General features: G+C 42.9%; 1 protein-coding gene across 1 annotated transcript; it reads right to left on the bottom strand.

Moving 5' to 3' along the window:
* Window positions 1–21,441, bottom strand: RAB8B (RAB8B, member RAS oncogene family; the record flags this gene model as incomplete). The annotated part of the gene is made up of 8 exons (XM_079540684.1): window positions 1–93; window positions 1,644–1,694; window positions 3,557–3,622; window positions 4,403–4,492; window positions 5,546–5,623; window positions 6,999–7,059; window positions 7,724–7,784; window positions 21,318–21,441. 8 exons carry the CDS (start codon window positions 21,439–21,441, stop codon window positions 1–3), a joined length of 624 nt encoding a protein of 207 aa, XP_079396810.1.
* Between the last annotated feature and the right edge of the window lie 1,667 nt (window positions 21,442–23,108).

Below are 23,108 nucleotides of genomic sequence, written 5' to 3'. Positions count from 1 at the left end.
TCAAAGTAGCGTGCATCGAAAGAAGCTGCTCTTCTTAGATCGATTTTCTGTTATTTTTACCGGCCCACCTGCCCCCGATGAACTGCTGTCATTCTGAAAAAGAAAAGATTATCAACGTCATGAAATGCAACATCAATTAAAACCGATTGTAGCTTTACTGATTTCCCCACTACATCTCCCTCTTGCAAAATGATAACTGGAGGAATGGTCTGTTACAGCCTGAGCTTCTCAGTTATCCAGGCTCTGTTAATCACTTCGTAGAGCTGCTTATCTTTAAAAGAAACATTTGTCCAATGGTCCAAATCTCAAGTATTAGCTCAGGGAGCGACTACAAAATTTGACATTCAATAAGTAAGGATCACAGTGCCACAAGGACAAAGAACACACCAGTTTCAGGCTGCTCAGTGGTAACGTTCACAGAAAATAAAGAACAATTTCATGCCAATGTGCATTTGTGCTCAAGTGACTGCTTTTAAACAGAGAAGATGCATACACTTAAGATCAGCTTGAGTTCTAGCATCTGTGCTAGTTTACAGCATAACCGTGAAATCCACTGCTCCTTTAACAGAAAACAAACTGCTTTCTTATTTCCATTTTTTTTCTTTTTCTTTTCTTTTTCCATTTGCTTAATGGAATTTGCATCACTGAATCCTTGTTCACTGGTAATGGCAGTGATAGCATTAGTGAATTTGCATATCTAAGTGACTGCAAATCAGCCTAAGAAATTAACAATCAAATATGGCACCTACTGAATCTTGCTCTCTTCTGTGACAGGTAAATTAGGTAAATACAGTCTGCTATTACCCTTCAGAGTAAATGAACAACTAACTGTAAGAGCAACAATGCTTTCCAGATACAGAGCAATGAGCAACTAAGAACTGCCTCACTACATCAAAGCTGCATGTTATCTTATGACTTAAGAAAGAATTAAGGATTATGATTATGTCACAGAAACACTGGTTGAAAAGGTCACTGATTAGATCATCTGCTCCTGCCCCTCACTCGAGGCAGCACTATGACTAACATTTGATCAGGCCAACTACAGATTTGCCTAGATGAATTTTGGAAACTTTCAAAAACAGACCCACAGCCCTGTTCAGAACCTATTCCAGAGCTACAAAACCCTCATGATGATTTCTACCTCCCCCAGTGCCCACGCTAAAGCTCCCAAGCACCAGTTTGTGGTCATTGTTATATCAGCTGGCACCAGCAAGGAAAGTCACGACAGCCTTTGTAAAATGCTTCTCAGATAGTTGCAGACAGCCTTCCCTTCAACATGCTAAGAAAGCCCAGGTTATTAAACCTTTCCTATGGATCTTGTGCTCTTAAGCTCCCTACTGGATGAACTGTCCTAGCAGCTCTGTGCTGGATGCTCACTTGATTCCCTAGGATGTTAGCTGGAGAACAACATGGTAAGAACTAGAGTGTGTGTTTCAGCAGCAGCTCTGCAGCGCAGTTTCTCCTAGCATCGCTGAGCTCAATGCTCTTCCCCACTCCCCGTTTTCCCCCTACCTGTTCACTCAAATTTGATATAGAACCCACTGCAATCACCAGAAACTTTTGGACAGGGCTACTGCTAGCAAGCCAGTTATTTTGACAGTAATTTCAGTGTATCTACTTTGTATGCCACTGGAAATACAAACCATTTTTCTGTTGAGCTTTGTCATAATGTCCCGTGCAAGTGTGAAAAAAGCCTGGTGAAAAATAAGATAAGAGGAATCAGTCAACAGAGACATCCAAAGATGTATTAGGAGTAGTCAGACATGCAAACATTCTGTAGGCTACACAGCACTTTGAGCTGCAAGGCACAGTACACAAAAGCTGCTTATTTAACACTGCAATGAGCATTCTTTCAAAGAAAAAAAACAGTTTTAGTTTCTATCTTTCTCAATTTTGAAGCACGCAAACAGCTTTCCCAACTGCCTACTTCTTGGACAAAAAACATCTGTTGAATAGAAGGCTACAAACATTAACTGGCTTTTTTTTTTTTTTTTGGCCAAACTGTACTGCACATTGCAACTGGAAATGTACAGAAAGTTTTGAGGCTGGTACACCTGGCAATTCACATCAAAATTGGCTTTCTTTCTGTCTTTCAAACCTCTCACTCCTGGGCTGCCTATAGCCCTTCTTCCTGCTTACAACATTCCTTAACAAAAAATAAAAGAAATCACTCTGGCCACTCAGCATCTCAGACTTGAGCATACAAAGGAGCAGAGAAAGTTCTGCAGCAGAAACATGCTGCAATTCTCCCAAATTGAGAAAAAGTAAGATTTCAGAGTACCTGGACATACCAACACTCTAAATACATTCCAGATTGAAGAAACTGTAAACCTTTACTCTCTCACTGTGTTCTGAATACATCCAAGGACAAAAGCACTTAATGCAAACAAGTCATTGCCAATAAAATAAACTAACTTGTGATCACAACAGTATTACAAGTGTGCAATTCCCCACCAGTTTCACCTTCTGGTGGAAATGAAACTAAGTGGTTAACTGCTGAGTATCTACACCGATTGCATCTATTTATTCTTTCTTCACAATTCACGTAACAATTTTTAGAAGTACTCATAGTCAAGTAGTTTGGCTATTAAATTAAACTAATTTAATAGCCTAGAAGAGCTAAAATGAAGTTGCAGGGCATGCCATGAAACATAAGTCTACCTTCCAAATGGAAATGGAAAGGTATGTACCTTGTATTAGGAGACTGTTGCTATCCACCATCAGTATTAGTTGCTAATACTCACACTTCTACTGACTGCCAGAAGAATCATTATGATTCTGAAAATCAGGTCCAGCACTCTTCCCGATGCAGCACAATGCCTCCAATCTGAATGAATAAATCTCAACGTATCTGCCTTCTGATATCATACTATTTTCTTGCTCACATTTTTCATGAAGTTAACATCCTCACACAACACTCCCTGAGATGATAATAGTGATTCATGGTAAGATAGATTTGACTTGAGCTACTCTCCCTTCCCAGTTTATTTCCTAATGCTCTCGCAAATATGGAGCTGGTGTTTTTAGCACAGAATTTGTTTGCAAGAAAACAGACTGCAGATCTATAGATTGAGTAGTCTTAGCTTTCTTCCTCCTCTAACATCAGTTTATGACAGTCTATGCTGATGTTCCATGTTTACAACAAAAACTTCAGTCTCATCTTCATAGCATGCTTAGTAATAATCTGAAGACTCTTTGGCACAGCAGCACGTTGTTCTGAAAATAAAGAATCTCAAAGGCAATTTCCTCCACAGAGCTTGGTTTAAAATTCTACCTATTTCCGGTCCAAGAGCACTTGCAATTGAAATTTAAAGCAACTGTTACAATAATAGCACTCTGTTAACAATCCACTTAAAAATAATGCCAGACATTACCAGAAAACAAGAAGCTCTAGGTTTTACAACAGCTTTCTAAATAGAACAAGGTTGGTAAACCAGGAACCAGGTGTGACTTCATGTCCCAGATCAGTCAGTCAGCCCATTAGTTACCAATCATGCAACATGCCTCCACAGGAATATTCACAACACACACCTAAGCATAAACACTGATCTCTTACCTCTTCCACATTTATGCTGGATTTTGCACTTGTCTCCAAAAATTTGATTCCATAATCAATTGCTAACTGAAAGAGAGATCAAAATTTTTCAGCTGTTCCGAAGTTCCTTTGCAAATGAGTATTTTACATAAGTTCTCAATACAACAGGTGGTACAGACGGCAGCAGGCTTTGCAAACAAATGAAGCTTTATTTCTACTTTTCTTTTAATAAAGCATTAAAGTTACCGGGCAAACAGAAAAATGTTAAACCAGGCCGCATCTCCACGTAAATTCAAACCCCTCAAAAAGATTAACTGCTCACAAAGGACTGAAGTTTTAAGACCCAAAACCACTGAATTAAAATCTTCACTGCTATGTGCATGTTGAACAGATGAGTACCTAAAACCATCCTCTAAGTTGTGTTACTAACCATTATACTATTTCAGCTGGATACATGGTGGTGTTTATTGCATAGTACTCTTACATTCTAGTATAGAATAGCATTCTATTCCATAGCATTCTGTTCTTACTGAACTAGTTAGTCTCATCCTATACCTACAAGGCCAGTAACCACCACACTGAGCTGACTAAACTACGTACATAGCTTTTTATTGAGACTTACAAGACTTCATGCTATAGCAAAGCTGAGCATTCTTTAGATTCTTCCCCTCACATCAAGGATAACTTTAAATTTATTCAAACTCAAACGCAGACTTTTAAAAACAAGCCAAACTTATAACATCTTACATCAAAAACTTCTAAAACAAGAGGTGTGAGATGTGCTCTCTACATGTGCCTAAAAGCAAGTATCTTACAGCCAGAATACTAAGAAAAGCTGGCTTCTGAATAAAGTCAGCATAAGCTTACCTTCTCCCCCTTTTCTTTGGAGACTTGTCTCTTCTCATTCATGTCACATTTGTTACCCAGGATCATTCGCTCTACATCTGAAGAGGCATGCTGAATGGAGCAAAAGATGACACCTCTTAGAAACAAAGAGCACCGTGATTTCAAAGAACTCCGCGTGTCAAACCCAGCCACAAATGGGCATCATCTTTTCTAAAAGATAACTAATGGCAAGGCATTATTGAGAAAGGTAATGACTTTTGAAACAGGCAATCTAATATTGAAATAATGAAACAGCTTTGAATAAAGATTCCTACATTCAATCTACTTATAATAACAAATTATGTGTAACATTACATTGGGATTGAGGTATCATTACATACTACATTTCCATTTTTAAAATAGATTGTTAATAAATGATTAAGTAAATAATTATAAAAAGAGAAGTTCAGTGAGAACACATTTCTAGCCCAGTCAATATTGGATCAAATTGATCACTAATACAATAAACTTGCTTATTTAAAGAATAATACTAAAGAAAAGCCTATGGATTTATTTTTTTAGGGGGAGGGGTGGTGGTACACAACATATATACAAAAAAAACACCAAAAAACAAAGAACAAGAAAACAGATTCTGTTACCTAACTACAGCTTCAATAAAGATAGGGCTTCTCCTCTAACTTCATAATTATCTCACTCTAATTGACAGCATGTCCTGTTAAATAATTCACAACGGTTAAGCTTTCTTTCTGCTAGACCAAATGAAAAGGATAAAAATCTTTAATTCTACAAACACAAAAGCAACTGGAATTAGACAGATCTGTCATCATCTCAGTGCAAAGAAGGAGCGAGATCTCAAGGTGTACAGCCTTTCCACACACAAACCCAAAAGCAAGAGAGCAGCACAAGTCATAGCAAGATCAGTTTTGAAACACTTCACTATCACTTATTAAACCTTGGTTTTCAACCATCCACACCTACAGGAAGGAGACAACGTTCTTCACACTGGTAATCAGTTCTGTTCAGTGCATAGTCTACCTTGGTCATAAACACGTTGGCTGCTGTCGTGAAGGTAAGTTGTTATCTTACCATTATTCTTCCCTGTGAAATCTTAAGGTAGAATGATTAAGTAGTATTTTCCAAAGCCTCCTTTTACAAAGCACCTACCTCTTCAATGTTTCTTATCCAGTTTTTTATGTTGTCAAAAGACTTTTCATTTGTTATGTCATACACCAGCATAATTCCCTAAACAAAATTAAGAAAATCTAGTTAGATGAGCTAATAATATTGGTTGACTCCTGATGTTTGCCATTCAATTGTACTTACAAGAAATTTAACATAGGACTTACAAACAATAATAATTTTCAAAGCACTATGCATTTGCTTACCCAAAAATATTACTATTTAACATCTCATGGCACTATTAGATTTAGAAACACACTACATAGAAACACACTGCTAATAGGAAGCTTTGAATTACTAGCTTGTAGTCAGGAATAATTCACAATCCCTACTACAACAGCAACCAGGATTGTTGATGTCAAGTTTAGAAGCAGCCTCTCTAGGCAGAATGATAAACCTGTGAGTCTGCAGATTCTTTCAAGAAAGATCACCTCAGGTGTTCCCACAAAAGCTTCAGCTCTTTCAGGCAGTTATGCATGTGAACTAACACAGGCTCTCAACAAGCCGCAGAGCCTGTGAAACCACACAACAGCTGCATTGAGGACAACCTGCCAGGCTTATCTCCATTTCTCATTGTGTACCCAATCACTCTACATAAGACAAAGCACTAATAAATACATAAGACAAAGCCCTGGACTGGGAAGTGGAAGAAGACCACATCACTGCCAAACTATTTTTAAGTGCAAAAATGCTCAACCAGAGCCACAAGCAACATCTTTGCCATTTGTGTTCCTTGACAGTGGAGTTACCTGAACCCACAGCCAGCCTAGGGACAGATCCATTCATGGAAGGTGCTAGGAACACATTGTAGCAGCACAGCTAGCCAGCAGCAAGTTTAAATTAAGAATGACTGGACCTACAGTACCTTAAATCATGGATCTAGGGTACCTCAAATCATGGCATTAAGAGCCATTGTACATAGTTGTAACAAGAACCATGAAGACAGCTATTTGACTTCAAGTCATTCTTAATGGAGGCAAAAAACCCATTCATGTTACAGGTGATTGTATTTCTAGTGCAGATTCTGTGTTCTCATCTGACGGTAATGAAAAACAGAAGAGAATAATCAACTCAGTAAAAGAGATTATTGGAATTAAAGTCATTTACTACTCATTCTTCAAATATTTCAAATGTACAAAAGGGCTCATTGCATTATTAAGCCATCTAATTCAAGCTTGGCACTTAGCTTCTTTCTGCAATCCACACAAACGGTAACTATATTAAAAAAAAGACTGAGTTTTACCACAAAAAAACAACAACAACTACGACTAGACAATGTATGAGCAAATAACAAAAAACTAAACAGAACAAGAACACTTCATTCCCCAGGGCACAAGTGACAACTACCCAGTTCTCCAGCAGGAGACTTACAGGATGCAATTTAAGAACAGCACAACAGTTACACTAGCTGCACATAAACTTCATGAAGGGCACTCACCATGGCTCCTCTGTAGTAAGCTGTTGTGATTGTGCGGAACCTCTCCTGGCCTGCTGTATCCCTAAAATCCAAAGAAAACCAATATTTCATTGAGATATGCTTTTTTCCTCATGCTTTTCTGTACTAAGAGCTCTTTTTAAAACTGAATAGCAATGTTTTGATATTCATTAATTATGGAAAATACCACCTAGAAGCAACATGCCTGTGTTTCTTCAGCCCTCAACATCATCTTCACTTCCAAGCTGTCATACTTACAATCAGTGATTACAGCAGCACCTTAATGTGGCATAAAAGCATTTCCATGCAAGCATTGCGACCTCAGCATTACACAGCCTTTCCTAGTATTAACAAAGGTAGCTTGATGCATACAATTCCTGAATTAAATACATTAAAACACGCAGCAGTACAGTCACAGAACCATAGAATCTTTTGAGTTGGAAGTGACCTTTAAAGGTCATCCAGCCCAACTCCCTGCCACGAACAGGGATATCCAGAGCAAGATCAGGTTGCTCAGAGCCTGACCCAGCCTGCCCTTGCATATCTTCAGAGATGGGGAATCCACCCAACCTGTGCCAGTGCCTCACCGCCCTCAGCGTAAAAAGCTTCTTCCTTATGTCCCATTCAGATCTCCCCTCTTTTAGTTTGCAACAGTTTTCCCTTGTCCTGTCACAATCCTGCTCAATGATAATTCAGAACTCACTGAAAAGTTACTTCGGAGTACTTACCATATCTGCAGTTTGATTTTCTTCCCATCTAATTCTATGGTTCTGATCTTAAAGTCAATTCCTGCCAGAGAAACATTAATTTTGTGGTAAATGAAAAGGAAGCGCTCCATTTCCTTTGTACAATTTGTTAAATACAAACTTAAAAAAAAAAAATTATTATTCTAAACAACATCTCCAAACAGACCAGTGCTTTCACCAGACTATTTCAGCTTTAGTGTATCTAAACCTTCACTGTAACATAGCTTAAACCACGACTGCTCAGGTTCCACAGGGGGCCACCTGATCCTTCAATCCCACACACCTTCCTTCCCTCCCCTGGTTCATCCAGTGTGAAGTTGGCAACCTGTTTGTCCTTCACTAGATCTCACACAATTACTTATAGTTAGTCACAGGCTGTAAAAGATGCTTTTTTGGTCCCCTCTTCTTTTTTCTCATTTTCTCATTTCTCACCTGAAATTTAAATGACAATTATCAAGAGTGTCTTCAGCAGGGAAGTGCTGCCTCTAGCTTTATTAATTTAACCATAGCTTAAACAGGAAGCACTGGAAATAAGCCACGAGATTATTATGTTCATACACTACAAAGTGACACAATGAGATACAGACGCTAATTAAGTTCTTGACTTTCTTTCCTCTCACGTGCAATATTAATACTTTAATATACTGAAAACACTGAGTTTCAGCTGCTTAATATTGGTGTGCTACATGCTTAGAACACATCAGCAGAAACACACATCACACCAGCACTTCTACCACTGCACAAAATTAACTGCATTGATTTAAAATGCTGAGATTATTGCTACAATTCTAATTTCCCAAGACTCACAAATGGATTTACAAACGGATCTTTTCATTAACCTACATTCCACCAAAGCTAAGAATGTGCCTACTTAAAAAACAAACCAAACCAACCCCACAAACCCTTCTTGTAGGCGAGGGAAGTTTGGAAGGTGTTACCATTGTTTCTATCATCTGTCAATAGAATTTTGTATCTACCTTGCCACAAAGATTTTCCCTCTAACCAGGTACAACATGTGCTGACATCACACTTCACTGTTTGTATCTGAGAATGAATCATCTTCGCTCTTTATTTTCTCCCCAAAAGTTACAGAAGCACAGTTTACTTTTTCAGTAGAGGGGATCGTATTGTGGACAACACTAAGTCAAAGCAATTTTAACAGCTTTTTGTGTGCCTAGGCCTGAAATCTAACTGTCAGGATTACAGTTTGGAGGCTACCATGGCTAAAGATAATTCTGTGCTCACCGTAAACTACCAAAGCTAAAACACAGCAGGAGGAGACTCCAGCAGAGATGGCATCCTGAGCGCGAGCCTGCACTGCAGGTAGGAGCCCTGTGCTGACTGCTTTCCTGCAGTTACTCATTTCCCTTACAGTACCAGGATTTCCAAAACAAGACGTGCACAAAAAACAGCTTCTCAGAAATCAAACTTTCTAGTAGGAACTTCCCCAAAATTCACCTTGAATAAAGACGAAGCTAAAAGAAAAGCAAAAGGGGAAATCCATAAACATCTGCCACAAGACAACCAAGTTTAACAAACGCAACTGCGACTTTCGAGAAGCTGCAAACTGCAAACTGGCGCTGCTTTTGTTCTTTTGCTTCAGCAACAGGAAGCGGCGAGTTGCAAATGTTCGGAGCAGGAGCCCGGTGAGATGTGCTACCACTTCCCCTGAGCACAGCCTGTGGCTGCCTGAGCACTGCTCTGCTTACCGAGCTGCGTTCGTGGCACTTCAACACCTGAACCACCACGGCACTTCAAAAGTCATTACTGGCAGAATTTCCTACCTTGGTGAATTCTTCGTTTGCACATAATTAGGCAGTGGGATATAAAAACTTGAAGAGATTAAAAGAGCCATTCACGAATCCAGAAGTTTGATTGCAAAAGATCAAAAACTTGCAGCTCTAAAATGCAATGTGCAACGCTCCCCTGTCCAGAAGGGAGGAAGAGCCCTGCAGCACTGGGATGCCCATCTGAAATTACGTTCTAGATGTTTTTAAGGAGATATAGACCTAGATTTATTTTTATAACACAAGGGCAAACAGGATAATTACTTGTAATGGCCAAAGTAGAGCCGGCACATGGCAAAGTCTGGGAGCAGGACTTCTACCTAGTGAATCTGCAGGTACTAGACAGGAGTAGAAAACTGTCTATTAAAGGAATTGCAGACTTGCAGTTTGCATGGATGAAGTCTGTGCTGAGAACTGTGTTTGTTAGGACTATAACTGTTTATACTTCCACTGTAGGATGGGGGTAAGCAGAGCAGAGGGTTTACTGCTTTCAGATCCTTGCCAACTATAGGTCAGGGGTGCAGCCTCTCATCTCATTTTACTAAGGATGACGATATTTTCTTACACAGCTTCCACAAAAACTGACAACAACTCATTCACACTGATTGAAATGTGTGCACTCAAAAAGTCAGTGTGCCTCACAGGTTTGGATGCACACACACACCAGCCTCGCCTAAGCCCCCTGTGACTGAGGCCAGAAGTCACATCCATCCCACACACCGGGCTCTCTGCCACCATGACTCCACTCTTTCCTATGCCCCCACGTACACTCTCCTTATTTCAACCACCAGGGCAGATTTTACCCATGGTTAAGCTACAGTGCAGCTGTGTGACAACAGGACTGAACAACATCACAGATTCAGAGGTTCCTTCTCCATGTTCAGTATCAGTATTTTTCTGCTATCAACATGTATGATGCAATTCTTGCAAGAACTGAACAACCACTTGAGCAGCAAGGCTGAAATGGTTCCTTTTATTACTGCGGGTTCTGGAGCAGCAGCTCAGCCTCAAGGCACTCCAGTTCTCAGCTGAGACCCTCACCAGTCAGAGCTGGGATGTCTGTTTTTCAGTGCTAGGCCTGCACCACAACACTTCCCTGCAACACACCACTGCTTGGACATACAGGTTTTGTCTTGTGCTCCAACACAAGCAAACCTAAATAGAGGATTCTGGCTGGAGCCAGTACATCAGTACAGCAGCTCCAGCTGCAGGGAAAGGCTTCTCCACTCTTTACTGTGCTCACAACCAAACAAAGGCCGTGGAAGGGTCATGTTCTTCAATCATACAAATGGTTAAAAAACTCCAAATCCTTAGTATTTCTCTGTATGACAGTTATCCAGTATATTAATTTCACTCTTCATGTAGCTCAACAGCAGTTTGCAGCAGCTGGACCTCACCAGTGAGAAAGCTGCGGATCAGTTGGCAGTTCTGGTTGACCTCAACACAAGTTAACTTAACAGGCTTCCTATTTCACTAAGTCCATAGAGTGCGTGCAATTACAACAACAAGCTTATCTTGGGTGTATTTGTAGTAAGACATCAACCATGAAATTTAAACCTCTCAGGATGCAAATTAAGTGTCAGACTCTGATTGCATATAGTAGCTGCGTATCTACAACTGGACAGTATTTCTTCAACTCTAGCCAAGCAATATGCAATTTATGTTAAAAAAAAAAAGGATTAGTCCTCAATGTCCTAGTATTTTAAATGGTTTAGGTTTTGTATTTAATACATAAGCCAAAGGAATTTTTAGAAAAAAGGCAATTAAACATCCTGAATTAGCAGAGCAGCAGTGAAAAACATGAATACCTGGCTTGCTTGCTCAAGTCTCATTTTTACACCTGTCTGTCAAAGAACACAGAAGACGCATCACACCATCAGATCTCATTTATCACACTGAAGACTATTCTGCTTGAACTGCACATAACTAAAACCCCAAGCTCTTAAGCAAGAACCCCCCCTTCATCTAAATCTTACCTTATTCTCCTGAAGCAAGAGTGGAAGAAGCAAAATTTTTAAAGGGAAAGAAGGTTTTTTCTAATGGCTGTGGCACCTATCACCAATGGACACCGATCGCAATCAAAGTGAGTTCATCACAAGGCAGGAAAGGAGGCAAGGTACAAACCCTCCTTATCCTTCTTGAGCAACACAGCAACACAATGACTGGAATCTACACAGCAACTTTCAAGCTGAGCTTGCTCCAACTACACTGCACTGCTCCCTCCTATCACACTGTACTGATTTGTGGAGTTATGGGAGTCGGTTCTTTTTGCTTCCAATGGGTAGAACTGCATACGAAGACAATTTTGCAATTTAATGGCAAGATGCAACATGCAGCTCTTCCAGACAGACAAAAGGAAAGGAAACTTTTTCCTGAAGTTGCTCGGAGTAAGGCTCAACTACAAACCACTTCAAAATGAGCATGATGACTTGAAACCTACCAATAGAAAGAGGAAATGAGAAGAGGCTGAAAATCAACACACTTTATGTTCAGCTTGTTGAATACTGCAGGCTTCTGGTTCTTGTGAACAAACAGCAATTAAGTCACAAATATCCAAAGTAGGAAGCTGTAGGAAATAGCTACCAGCAGGATGGCTGTTCCCAGCAGTAGGATTCATAGGTTTGGGATCAAACGAGTTATTTTCTTTAGGTTTTTTGTTTGTTGTTCATTCCTCCCAAGCCCCCGAGACTCTTTATGGTGCTCCATCATTTATCTACTGCTGTAGATTCAACCAGTACACTGATGCCTCAGAAAGCTGGTTTCACATTCCATCTTTCTTGAGGCATTTCCAGCAAACCTAGGAAACGACCGAGGAAGAAACAAGATCAGACTATGAAAAGCAGGGCGGGGAACACTTGCAACATAGCAGCGTCATAGAGCATAATGCTGAAGAACGAAGTCTAGTCACTTTGAACTTGAACTTCTGGCTCTAGTCCCTAACAACATCTGCACTGCATTTTCAGATGATCTCAGCAATTTCTATCACTTTGTTAATTCAAGATGCAGTTGTTTTTTATTGCCATCACTGAAAATACAGATTAACATCAGGCACTGCACCAGGGTGAAGGTCAATGTTTTTGAAAAGTTGTAAGATTAATTTATTTTAAAATTACACAGAAGCATAACCATTTTTATTCATTCTTTTACAACTTAGAGAGAACAAAACTGTACTCAGTCTCTTCTGGGCAGCCTGTGAGAACACAGAAAGTGCATCCAAACTATGGGCAGCACAGGCTGCGTTGGGTTATCTGGTCTTTCATCAGCTTATCCCTCACCCCTGCAAACAACATCACACAGTTTTCCTATGCAAAGATAACAGAGTAGTGTCTTGCACCTTTAAAAATATTAATAGACTAAAGATCATAAAGGAAACTTTAACCACTACACTGATAAGCAAATACAAGTGGCACAAGGAGGCAAGGCAATGAAGAACGTAGGTGCCACACACATATAGCACACAGTGGTTTCCTGCTCTCCAGCACTTAAAACTTATTACCAAGATGCAATCAATCTCTGTAAAATTCAGCAAACTGCAGCTTCCTCCAGCACAGACCTCCTTGGCTGCACCACAGCTCCCAACCAGCTTCCTTTAAGACAAATTACTTGCTATTAAAAAAAAGCAACAGGACATTCAGAATAAGACTGGCAATTAACAGAATCAGACCTGGTACACGCTGGGACAGCTCAGCAGCCCATGGTGTGCACTGACTGTCACAGTGAGAAGGAAGCCCGGTGGCCCGCAGCCAGCGCTGCAGCAGAGCTCCTATGGGCTCAGCTGCCACTGTGGCTTTGGTGTGAATGCTGAAAGGTCTGCAGGTCAACTTCTCACAATTCTGAATTTTCAGAGTGCTTTGAATCGCATGATTTTAAACACCAAAAAAACCCTCGGTCCAGCTTTACGGAACATTCAGTAACAGCAGTAATGAATTTCCTTCTACTGCTCCGAGTATAATTACAAACCTCCACAACTTCACAGGCCTGGGTCTGTGGAGGTGTATCAAACCTAGCCCCCATCTGTTACTCATGCAATGGAAAATAAACCGCACTTGGTAGTAACTTGGTTTTATCTAAAATGACACAGATTGAAGCTGCCTTATGATACAGACAGCAAATTTTGTTTATTTTAAGGATTATTTATAGACTGGCTAAGGGGAATTCACTAACTGAGCTGCTTTGAGAACATATTTCTTTCCAGTCAACACACAACTGGGAGCAGCAAATATTTAAACCCTCCCCACAAGACTTGATCTGCGACCACAGCCTTACAGGCAGCCGAAGCTACGGCAGGTGCTGCCATCCAGTAGTGGTGACTGAGCACTTCCCTGTGTGGGTCAGGTCAGTTTTCATTCGAGTGAATTCCATAATTCAGCCTATCATCATCTGATGGCATACCTTAGAGAAAAGGTTGGCACAGCCACAGCTCACCTATGAGCAGGAGCCCACAGATTCCATGGGGCCAACCAGGAAATGAAAGCCCTCAGCTCACAGGAGCAAAAGGCAGCTGGCAGGTAGCTCCCAGGTATGCCTGCATGGACCTCACCAATGCTATCACCCGAGCAGCGGGTACGCAGGTAGATGCAGAAAATACAAGTCCTCTTGAACCAAGGCTACTCTGAACTAATTATCTATCAGCAAGAAGTGCTTGTTTCATCCAAAAATTGGTATCTTAAGCATCAAAGAGACTGGAATAAAAACTTATTGAAGAAAATCTTACATGATCAATGCTAGCCTTGCCACTGTGATTTAGAGGTCACTGCTCATTACTGATGTGCTGTTTCAGTTGCGATGGTGAGAACAGCCAGGAAAGATGAGGTCTGCTTTGGTTCACTGACTTCAGGTCCAGGTGGAGCTACATGACTGTGCAGTCGGGAACTGAGATGCTATTCCTTGTTCAAAAAAGCCTCCTGAAGTTGAAGGGCTCCCAATCAGTCTGAACAGCTGTTCTGACCTCGTTACTCAGAAGGAAGAAATAACGACTGCTGGGACCATACTGCTGCATACAATTAAAGGAGCTGCCAGGAGAAAAACTACCATGCAGTGTTGCAGAATTCAGGATGTAAAGAAGCAAGTCATTATCACTTAAGAAACCCTTACAGTGCACAAACAGTGCCCTGTGCACCTCCCATCCCAGCAGCGCACACCACAGTGCTCACACAGACCCTGCCAGCTGCAGGCCTGAGACATATGAGCTGATGAGAACAGTCAATCTGTACAGCTTCATACTGCTGTAACCAATACCCATCCTGCCCAGCACCCCCTTGAGAGACTGAGGGTTATCGAGATGCAATCAGAGACCAGAGGAGAGATGAACTGGATAATGGTAGGCAGTCAGTATAAATTACAAATCAGTGCTGTACAGTAAAAAGCAATTTGGGAAGGTGAGCAATAGCCCAGGAATAGCCCGCTCGTGAATTAAATGGATAATACTTACTTCACAGAACAGAAACTTGCCCCACTCTCCAGGTCTCTAAGGTCTCCAGGACAAAAAATACATCTCACGTGGGAATTATCAGCAACACAAAGAGAAAAACAGAGGGAGAAGTGGGGGAAGCATTCAGTTCACAGCTTTGTTACCGGTGCTCTGGCCGAAAAGATCTTGGTTATGTGCAAAGATGAAAGTGTCTCATTCAGTAAGAAATACATTCCTTAAGACTGACTATCCAGTAAAGGACTTTTACTCAAAGTCTGAAATACGGCCATGTTTTAGAAGAGAGCACATGAAGTTCCTAACAAAGCAACACACAGCAAGGCAAAAGGCTAAGCAGAAAGTTTAAAGTTACAGAACTTATTTTTGAAGATGGCTCTCTTAACAGATTTTGAAACATCTTTCTTAAAAGAGGCTTTTTTAAACTCATGTTTTCATGTGGGAGTAAGTGCACGGGGATTTTTCTGCTAGGGAAGTGAAGGACATGGGGGAAGAAGGGATGCTTTATTTAACTGCCTATACGAATAAGAAAATAAGCCTTATTTGAAAGACTCTTACTACCTAAACCACCAAGCAAAACCACGTAACTTACTAATCAGGGCCATGCTCATTTTTTTGATGTTTGCTTTTCATTTTTTCAAGGTTCTGTTAATGGCCACTTCACCTTCTTTTCCTATATTGGATGTTCACAGTACTTCTGCTAAGCCAGAAAAGTTTTCCAGCCAGTGGTTACTGTGACTTTCTGCTTTCTTCCACCCTTGCCCGGACACAGATGTCTTCGTCTTTCATCCCATCAGACGTCTCAGCATACAGACAACAAACTGTGTCAGTAAAGAAGAGCTCTTTCTCTCTGGCAGATGAAAGAAAGGAAGATTTTGCACAGTGAGCACAGCAGCTGGTGGCAGTGTATGTACCCCCAGGCTGGCGGTCAGCTTGATTTCACCCATTTTCTGAGTTCAAGCTGCATTTCCCAAGAAGCAAGACTTGGTGCCCAGCTCCAGTGCTCTACCTGCTCTGCATGTTCTTACACACTGCCATCCATACACGAGAACACAACCAACGTTCTCCATCAGTTTTATTCTGTGGTGCCCAAAGCAGGTTTGTAGAATAGAACAAAACTAGGATAAATCATCTTAAACTTGCTCAACTGCTTGTTCTCCCTGAGCAGAAGTCCTCTACCACACGCATGACTTCGGCTGCCTTTAATGAGGTGTCACAGCCTCATTTCGGAGGAAAGCTCGCTGTAAACCACAAGATTAAACTGACACCAGTTACAACTGTTGGTGAAAAGCTTTAGAGGTACTAAACAAACACGCAGCTGGAACAGGAAGTTGCTAGCTTGAGTTCCAACTCGCATGCAACTCAACGCCTCTGGAGCAACCCTGCTTGTACAAAAGCTTTAAGCAGTGCGAGCACATGCAAGTTGTTCAGTTTGTTCACATTAGGAAAGGAACAGATTCATTGCACTGATCTACGGTCGCTTTGATGGGGTATTCAAGCTACCACAATGTAGTAAGATCAACAATGGTATCAGTGGAAATCAGGTATCTGTTAGCAATTAAATCCTAGCACATGAAATAAAGCTTCATGATAAATACTGCATGTACTCTTCATCACCTATTATGAATTCCAGTTAAATTTGGGAAGAAGTCAGGACAAGACATCCTTCTAAAAGGATGCCCTAATGCAGATGCACTAAAAAAAAATCCCAAAGAAAAGCTCTGAGCCCTCAGCACTTCTCTCAAAGCCTGCACCAACCAAACGACACAAGTTCCTACACTCATTCAATGCTGGTCTGTATTCTTAACTCCATGTTCAAACCACGCCACAAAGCAGCTCTGAGCTGCCCTGCTGCCACTCAAATAACCAGATAACACATAACCAAGAGACAGCTCCATCTGCCAATTAAGTAGCGGCATAAAACAGTTAAGACATCTGTCACACTGCTTCACAGTAACACGAAGCAAGAAAGCTGAAGAAGTGTTTTTAATAAAAACCAAGCAATTCCTCTTGTACTGGTGCTCCGCAGAATATGAAAGAGTGGCACAATCTCATCAGCAGATGAAAACCAAAGTCTAAGCTGACTTGTTAGCAGCTATCAGATGTACAGTCAGAAGAGACGCTAACTGGAATGTTTTTAACCAAAGCTGTCTCCAACTGCAGTGCTTCAGATTATCAGGGAAACATCTCGCAGATCACCATCACTGTACTCTGCAAACCAAGCCATGCTTCCAGATTCAGATTTGCCTCCAAACTGCTGCCTGTCTGCGCTCCACTGCAGGCTCTGACCTCCTCACACAGTCCCAAGCACTGCAAGACTTGCACACGCAGTTCCATCTACACTGCAGCACCACCCGAGTCACTGACACTAGTCTCACTCCACAATCTCCCTTACAATTCCCTAATTTTAACTACCAATAACGAAGCGCCACCTACAGCTCCTCCTTGACTTCTCTTTGATGATCTATCATCCTGTTTTCTTCTGCACTCCCACCATCTGAAGAAGCCCAGGAAAATGAATGAGTACCAAATGAATGAGAACAGCAGGTACCAAAGAGGGGGAGGAAGGCAATCATCACCACAAGAATAATCATAATAATCCAGCACCGCCCTCTTTGTCTATCATACATTACCTGCAAGGGAGAGCAGAAATATTCAGAGAGGCACAGTTTGACTTGAGCATGCTAAAACAATTTCCACTGCATGTTACAGAGATTTCATTGCAAAAGGGAAGTTGATAATTCTGCTTGTTCAGAGGATTTCCATCAAAGTGTTATAAGGTCAGCACACACGTGCTCAGCTGCTGGAGCCCTGTCCTATTTTGCAAGATGAAGGCCATGGAAAAGTCACTTCTGTAAAACCAACAAGTCAGTGTGCTGAGAGTTGAAACATCTCCTACGGGCAACTTCCTGCCAAATGCTGATATCATCTTGGATTAAAGAGTAAGCACAGCGTCTTGTTTCAGTCAGCAACCCCTTGTACAAAGTCAGAAAAGCTATCAGCTAAGAGATACAACTTCACTCCCAGGGAAAACAGCTTAAACAACAAGTTGAAAGAGACGCAAAGAATAGACCTTATTATTTGGAATGATAAACCCAATCCAGTTTTACCAGCCAGCACTCCTTAAACAGCAAGTTGGGATACGCAGAGACTTCTAAATTAACGCTCCTTCTTCGCATGCACCACACTGAAAATACTAACAAAATTCATGCCAGATACTCCAAGATAAAGTTTTGCTTTAGGTGGTGTTCAAGTACGAAAAATAGCTGACAACTGCTCTTTATTTTCCATGCAGAACTGTGCGAAAGCAGAAGTTTCCACTCAGGAAGCAAACTAAATAACACAGCCTTACGTAACATGTTTCCAGGGGAGAAGGTTTCATCCCATGTTAACGACGAGATGCTGATCCTCACAGGGAGCACAGCACCCTTACGACTTGTCAATTCTTTTAGAGGGTTTCCAAACAGAGCTACAAAGCCCTGTGTGAAAATACGCAAAGCTGCTGACCACAGGCAAAGCCCCAGCAGTGTGGAGCAACACAAAGCATCACCTGAGAAAGAGACCAGTGGCTCACTTCTCATACTGATGGCACAATCTGCTAGCCAGTTCAGTTACCCCAAGACAAGGAGACAATCTCGAGCCATGAGGCACTTCAAAAACAAAAAGGACCAATATAAACAGTAAATATATGTGCGCTGCACTCATATCCTACTCCTCATGCAACGATTGGCCACAGGGCACAGGCTGGAAGCCCTTACTGTCTGAAACCACACAGCCTTCATTACACCACTAACAATCCTGAGCAGCAAAGTCAAGGGGACCATCTGCAAATCTCCAAGCAATGTACCAGCATTTAGCCTGAAAGGCTTGCTTTGCATGACTGCAGAAGAGAAGAGAATCGGCAAAACATGCTGTTCAGAACAACAACACAAGCATGCCAAGCAAAAACAGGGTAACTACAGTTCATCTCTGTAACAAACACTGAGCCTAAGTTATTCAAATATTCCAAGTAAAACAGCATTTCCATTTTTCTCAGTGAAAGAAGTTTCCGTTGCTCTTGTAACTGAAGCTAGTAAACAACAATAAGAACAAATACATTTCAAAGACATTTGGTGCTTAGATGTTTTGCAGGCCCTTCCATCATAGCACTGCTTCGTACAATACAAGACAGAAGACAACCACAAGTTGAACACCACACAGTTATGAGAAGCCTCTGACTGCCCCACCTCTCACAGACAGTGCTGAGGCGGAAGGCAGATCCAAAACACCTCATGCATGTGCTGCCTTCTCAGACCTCCAAAGTTAAAGGAACTCCGGCCCTGCCAGGAGCAACACAGGTCAGGAAAGGAAGGAGGGCACCTCTGAGAGCACACAATACAGTGCATACTCATCAAAATCATTGTGAGCTGAACGTGTATCTCACAGGAAGCCCCATCCACTTTTTGGAGAAGCTACAAACCCCACAGCCTGGTGGCATCCATCACAGTGAGAAGCAGTGTACTTAGTTCTGAACGCTGATCCGGGGACTTCAGAGTTTCAACCAGCAGGAGCATCACCTCTCTGCAGCTCCCTCCACACCACAGCAGCCTGTGCTCTATCCACCAAGGAATAAACTCAGAACCGTTCCAGATTTCCCTGAAGCACATCAGATGTTATCAGCCGTGACGCTAAAACCGAGTGGCTCTGACCAGCCAGCACGAACTCACTGCCCCCCTTCTGGATAAAGAAAAAGCACCAATGAGAACACACAGATTAGATCTACGTGACTGAACCAAAAGTGATACAGGCTACCCATGAGGAATACAGAAGGGGAAAAAAAAAAAAAGAAAAAAAAAAAAAAAAAAAAGAAAAAAAAAAAAAAAAAAAAGAAAAAAAAAAGAATACTTCTATTTAAGCATGCAAGGACTTTGTATGAACAGTTTCTCTATTTTCTGCATTGCCAACTCTCCTCCTGGTAAGTGCTTTGCTAAAAAACTACAGGACAGCAAACAGTACGAACAGGAAAATGCAACTGAAATGAAATGACATTTACCACCTGTGGAACCAGAAGTACATCTCAATTTCCAACTTTCGTAAATTATTGCTAATAACAGGACCCTCGTAAAAGCAAACACTCAGGAAGAAGAGAACAGACCCTACATAACTAAGTTAGGAAACAAAGAATCATACCTGCAGTCCTTGAGACATTGAGGTGAATCAGGGAGACAGAAAAAGAACCACACCAAAAAGCAAAGCAGCTCAAGAGCCACCAAGATGCATGGAGGACACCATTTATGTCAGCCATCTCTTCCCATGTATGAGAAGTATGACACTGCTGTAGGCTTTTTTGGAATCCTGCACAGTACTTAATAAGGTTTAAGACTTCACATCTACCACACAGAGCCAAGTGCCTTTCCAGGTAAGCTGCTGCTCAATCTCTGCTAGCTGCAGTTATGGAACAGGGTTGAACAGGGCTGCAAAGAACAGGCAGGGAGAAACAAGAAGCCACGTGTTGCTTCAGCTCCGTGCCTCCATTTCCTTACCGCAAGAAGAGTTCACTCCTTATCTCAGTGTTACTCTTCAATTGCAGCAGCATCGCAGTGCTGAACACTCACACACTCTGCTGCAATTCACCTCTTCCTTCCCAGAAGAGGAAGCTCGGTTTTATTCCCAAAAGCAATCCCAGCTACGAGCAGGTCAGCACAACTCTTGAGCTCCATCTGAGATCGCAATGCAGCATTATCTCCGAGAGGAACTTTAAAATTCTTCTTACGATCGTTTGAGCAAGAAGTCCTTTAAGAGCGGCAGCGCCTGACACCTCACCAAAGCAGATCGGCCGAGCTTCAGTTTTTGGCAGGGAGCTGCCTCTGCACGCTCCGGCATTCGGGGCCTTCTTCCACGTTCTGGAAACTCGCACACAAGCCCCAAACGCTCCGCAGCGACACAACGGCTCACAGCCCGCTCGCTCCGCGATCCGTTACCGCGGCGCCGCGTTCTGTCCCCGGGCCGCGCTTCCCACGGACCGCAACCTCCCCCTCCCCCTTCTCCCTCCGCCCCAGCCGGGGCCGGAACGATGCGCCCGAGCCCCTGGCCAACTGTTGATGCGGCCGCGGCCCGCGCACAGAGCGCCGGGGCGGAGAGCGGCGGGGCGCGGCCGCCCCTCACGGCCGGGGGATCCGCGCGGCGCCGGGCACGGAGCGGCGGGCAGAGCGGGGCGGGGCAGGGCAGGGCCGGGCCGGGCCCCGGGGCGGCAGTTCCTCAGCGCGGAGCCCCTCCGGCCCTAACGGCCCCAAGGCTGCCGCTCAGGCCCTCCCCAGCGGCCCCTCGCGCCCCTCCCTCCTCGCCTCCCGCCCGCGGGGCCCCGAGGAGCCGCTCGGCCCCTTACCGATGGTGGAGATGAAGGTGGTGTTGAAGGCGTCCTCGCTGAAGCGGAAGAGCAGGCAGGTCTTGCCCACGCCCGAGTCCCCGATCAGCAGCAGCTTAAACAGATAGTCGTACGTCTTCGCCATCTTCGCTCGGGCGCCGCAGCCGGAGGGGGCGGCCGAGGCGGCGCGAGGAGACGGAACGCGGCCCCGCCTCTCCGCCGCGCCCAGCCCGGCGGGCACTGCGCGCGCATCGCGGGGCGGCGCCGCGGGGGCCGATGGGAGCTGCAGTCCGCGGCGCCGTGCCGCGCGGTACCGCGGTGTCGGTGCGCGTGAACGAGCTCCGCTCTGCTCTGCTCCGCTCCGCTCCGCGGTGTTTCCCGCTGGTAGCTCCCTCGCCGTGCGAGGCAGCCTCGTGACGTGCTGACTGTGAGGTTTCTCGCAGAGGTGTCACAGGGCGCTATAAAAACGAGTAACGCTACTGCAAACACTTCGAAACGACAAGAGGAGCTATTGGTTTAATTTAATTTAACAATTACTGTCTCTAGGCAAGCTACAGACAGAAAAACCTAATGCTACAAATCGTAGTGCCAGTGCTGAAACATGCAGCTAATGGCGGCAACTGCATCGAAAAATAGCATGTTGTAGCTGAGGGTTGGCTCTATCCAACAGAGTTACTGTGCTCTCCGTAGCTGTTGTCGCTTCCAGGGCAATAAATAGGAAGCATTACTTTCAGAGCGACCCACGCCCATGCTGAGAACTAGTTTTGAACACCAACAGTGCCACCCGTGGTTAGCATCCCTAGCCTTGACATCGCCCAGCTGGCTGAACCAAGGCAGCAGAACAAGACTGGGGGGAAGAAACCATTAGTTAGTTACTTCCCATAGAGCTCAGCCCAGTTCAAGATGGAATTTGCCAATCCGGCTGCTTGGCTCCTTCATGTAGAGCCTGAGTTGGGACTGGGCCATTCACACGTTGAGATGGGCCGTGGCAATGCCTAATACAAGATTTAAGTGATAATGGCAGCCTGGAACTGAGGCAATCAAACCCAACCATCAGTTAATTCAGACTAACGTGAATCATCAGATTATAGAAAACTGCAAATGACACACCAACCTCTGAAACATTTCCATAGATCTCTATTTTCAGAGACAGGAGTTGCTCATGAGCACAGTAATAAGGACCATACTGAGGATTACTACGTCATATTTCGGCAATGAAGAGAGTGATTTTGGGGTTAATATTCACTCCTGAGTTTGGTGGAACAAGTAGGTTTCCACATGTCTCTGGAGCAGTATGTTTGTGATTGCCATCTGTTACCCAAGAGTAGTTTTATAGGAAAATAATGCAAATTACTCCTCTCTTTAATTACACTGGTGCCTTGCAAAATCGTGTTCTGTTGTGATGTGGAAAACTGCCAGTATGCCACATTCAAAGGGTGGAAGTTTATTTAACCATGAACTTTAACATTACATTAAATATACATATAAAAATACATATAAAATGAAAGCTATTTTTTAAATTTTCTAAGGCACTCAAAAAAACATACAGTGTTACAGTATGTTGGTAGAACTTTGGGAGGTCCTATCAAACCAACCCACTGTCCATGAAGATGTTTTGAAACCAGTCTTGGTTCGATCACTGAACTGCAAAGGACAACATTTGTTTTTTATGATGCATTGTAGTCAAATAGATCAACTGTAAGTGATTTTTTTTTTTCTATTTTATCCTGGCATAGGAGAACCACTATGAGCAACACTGAACAGCCACAAAATGGCTGACGTTATAGTTTACCTTTTGTCACTGTGTAAAAG

This window comes from Tetrao urogallus (genome assembly GCF_951394365.1).
Source record: "Tetrao urogallus genome assembly, chromosome: 11".
NCBI lineage: Eukaryota > Metazoa > Chordata > Aves > Galliformes > Phasianidae > Tetrao > Tetrao urogallus.
This window is presented reverse-complemented; position numbering and strand designations above follow the sequence as displayed.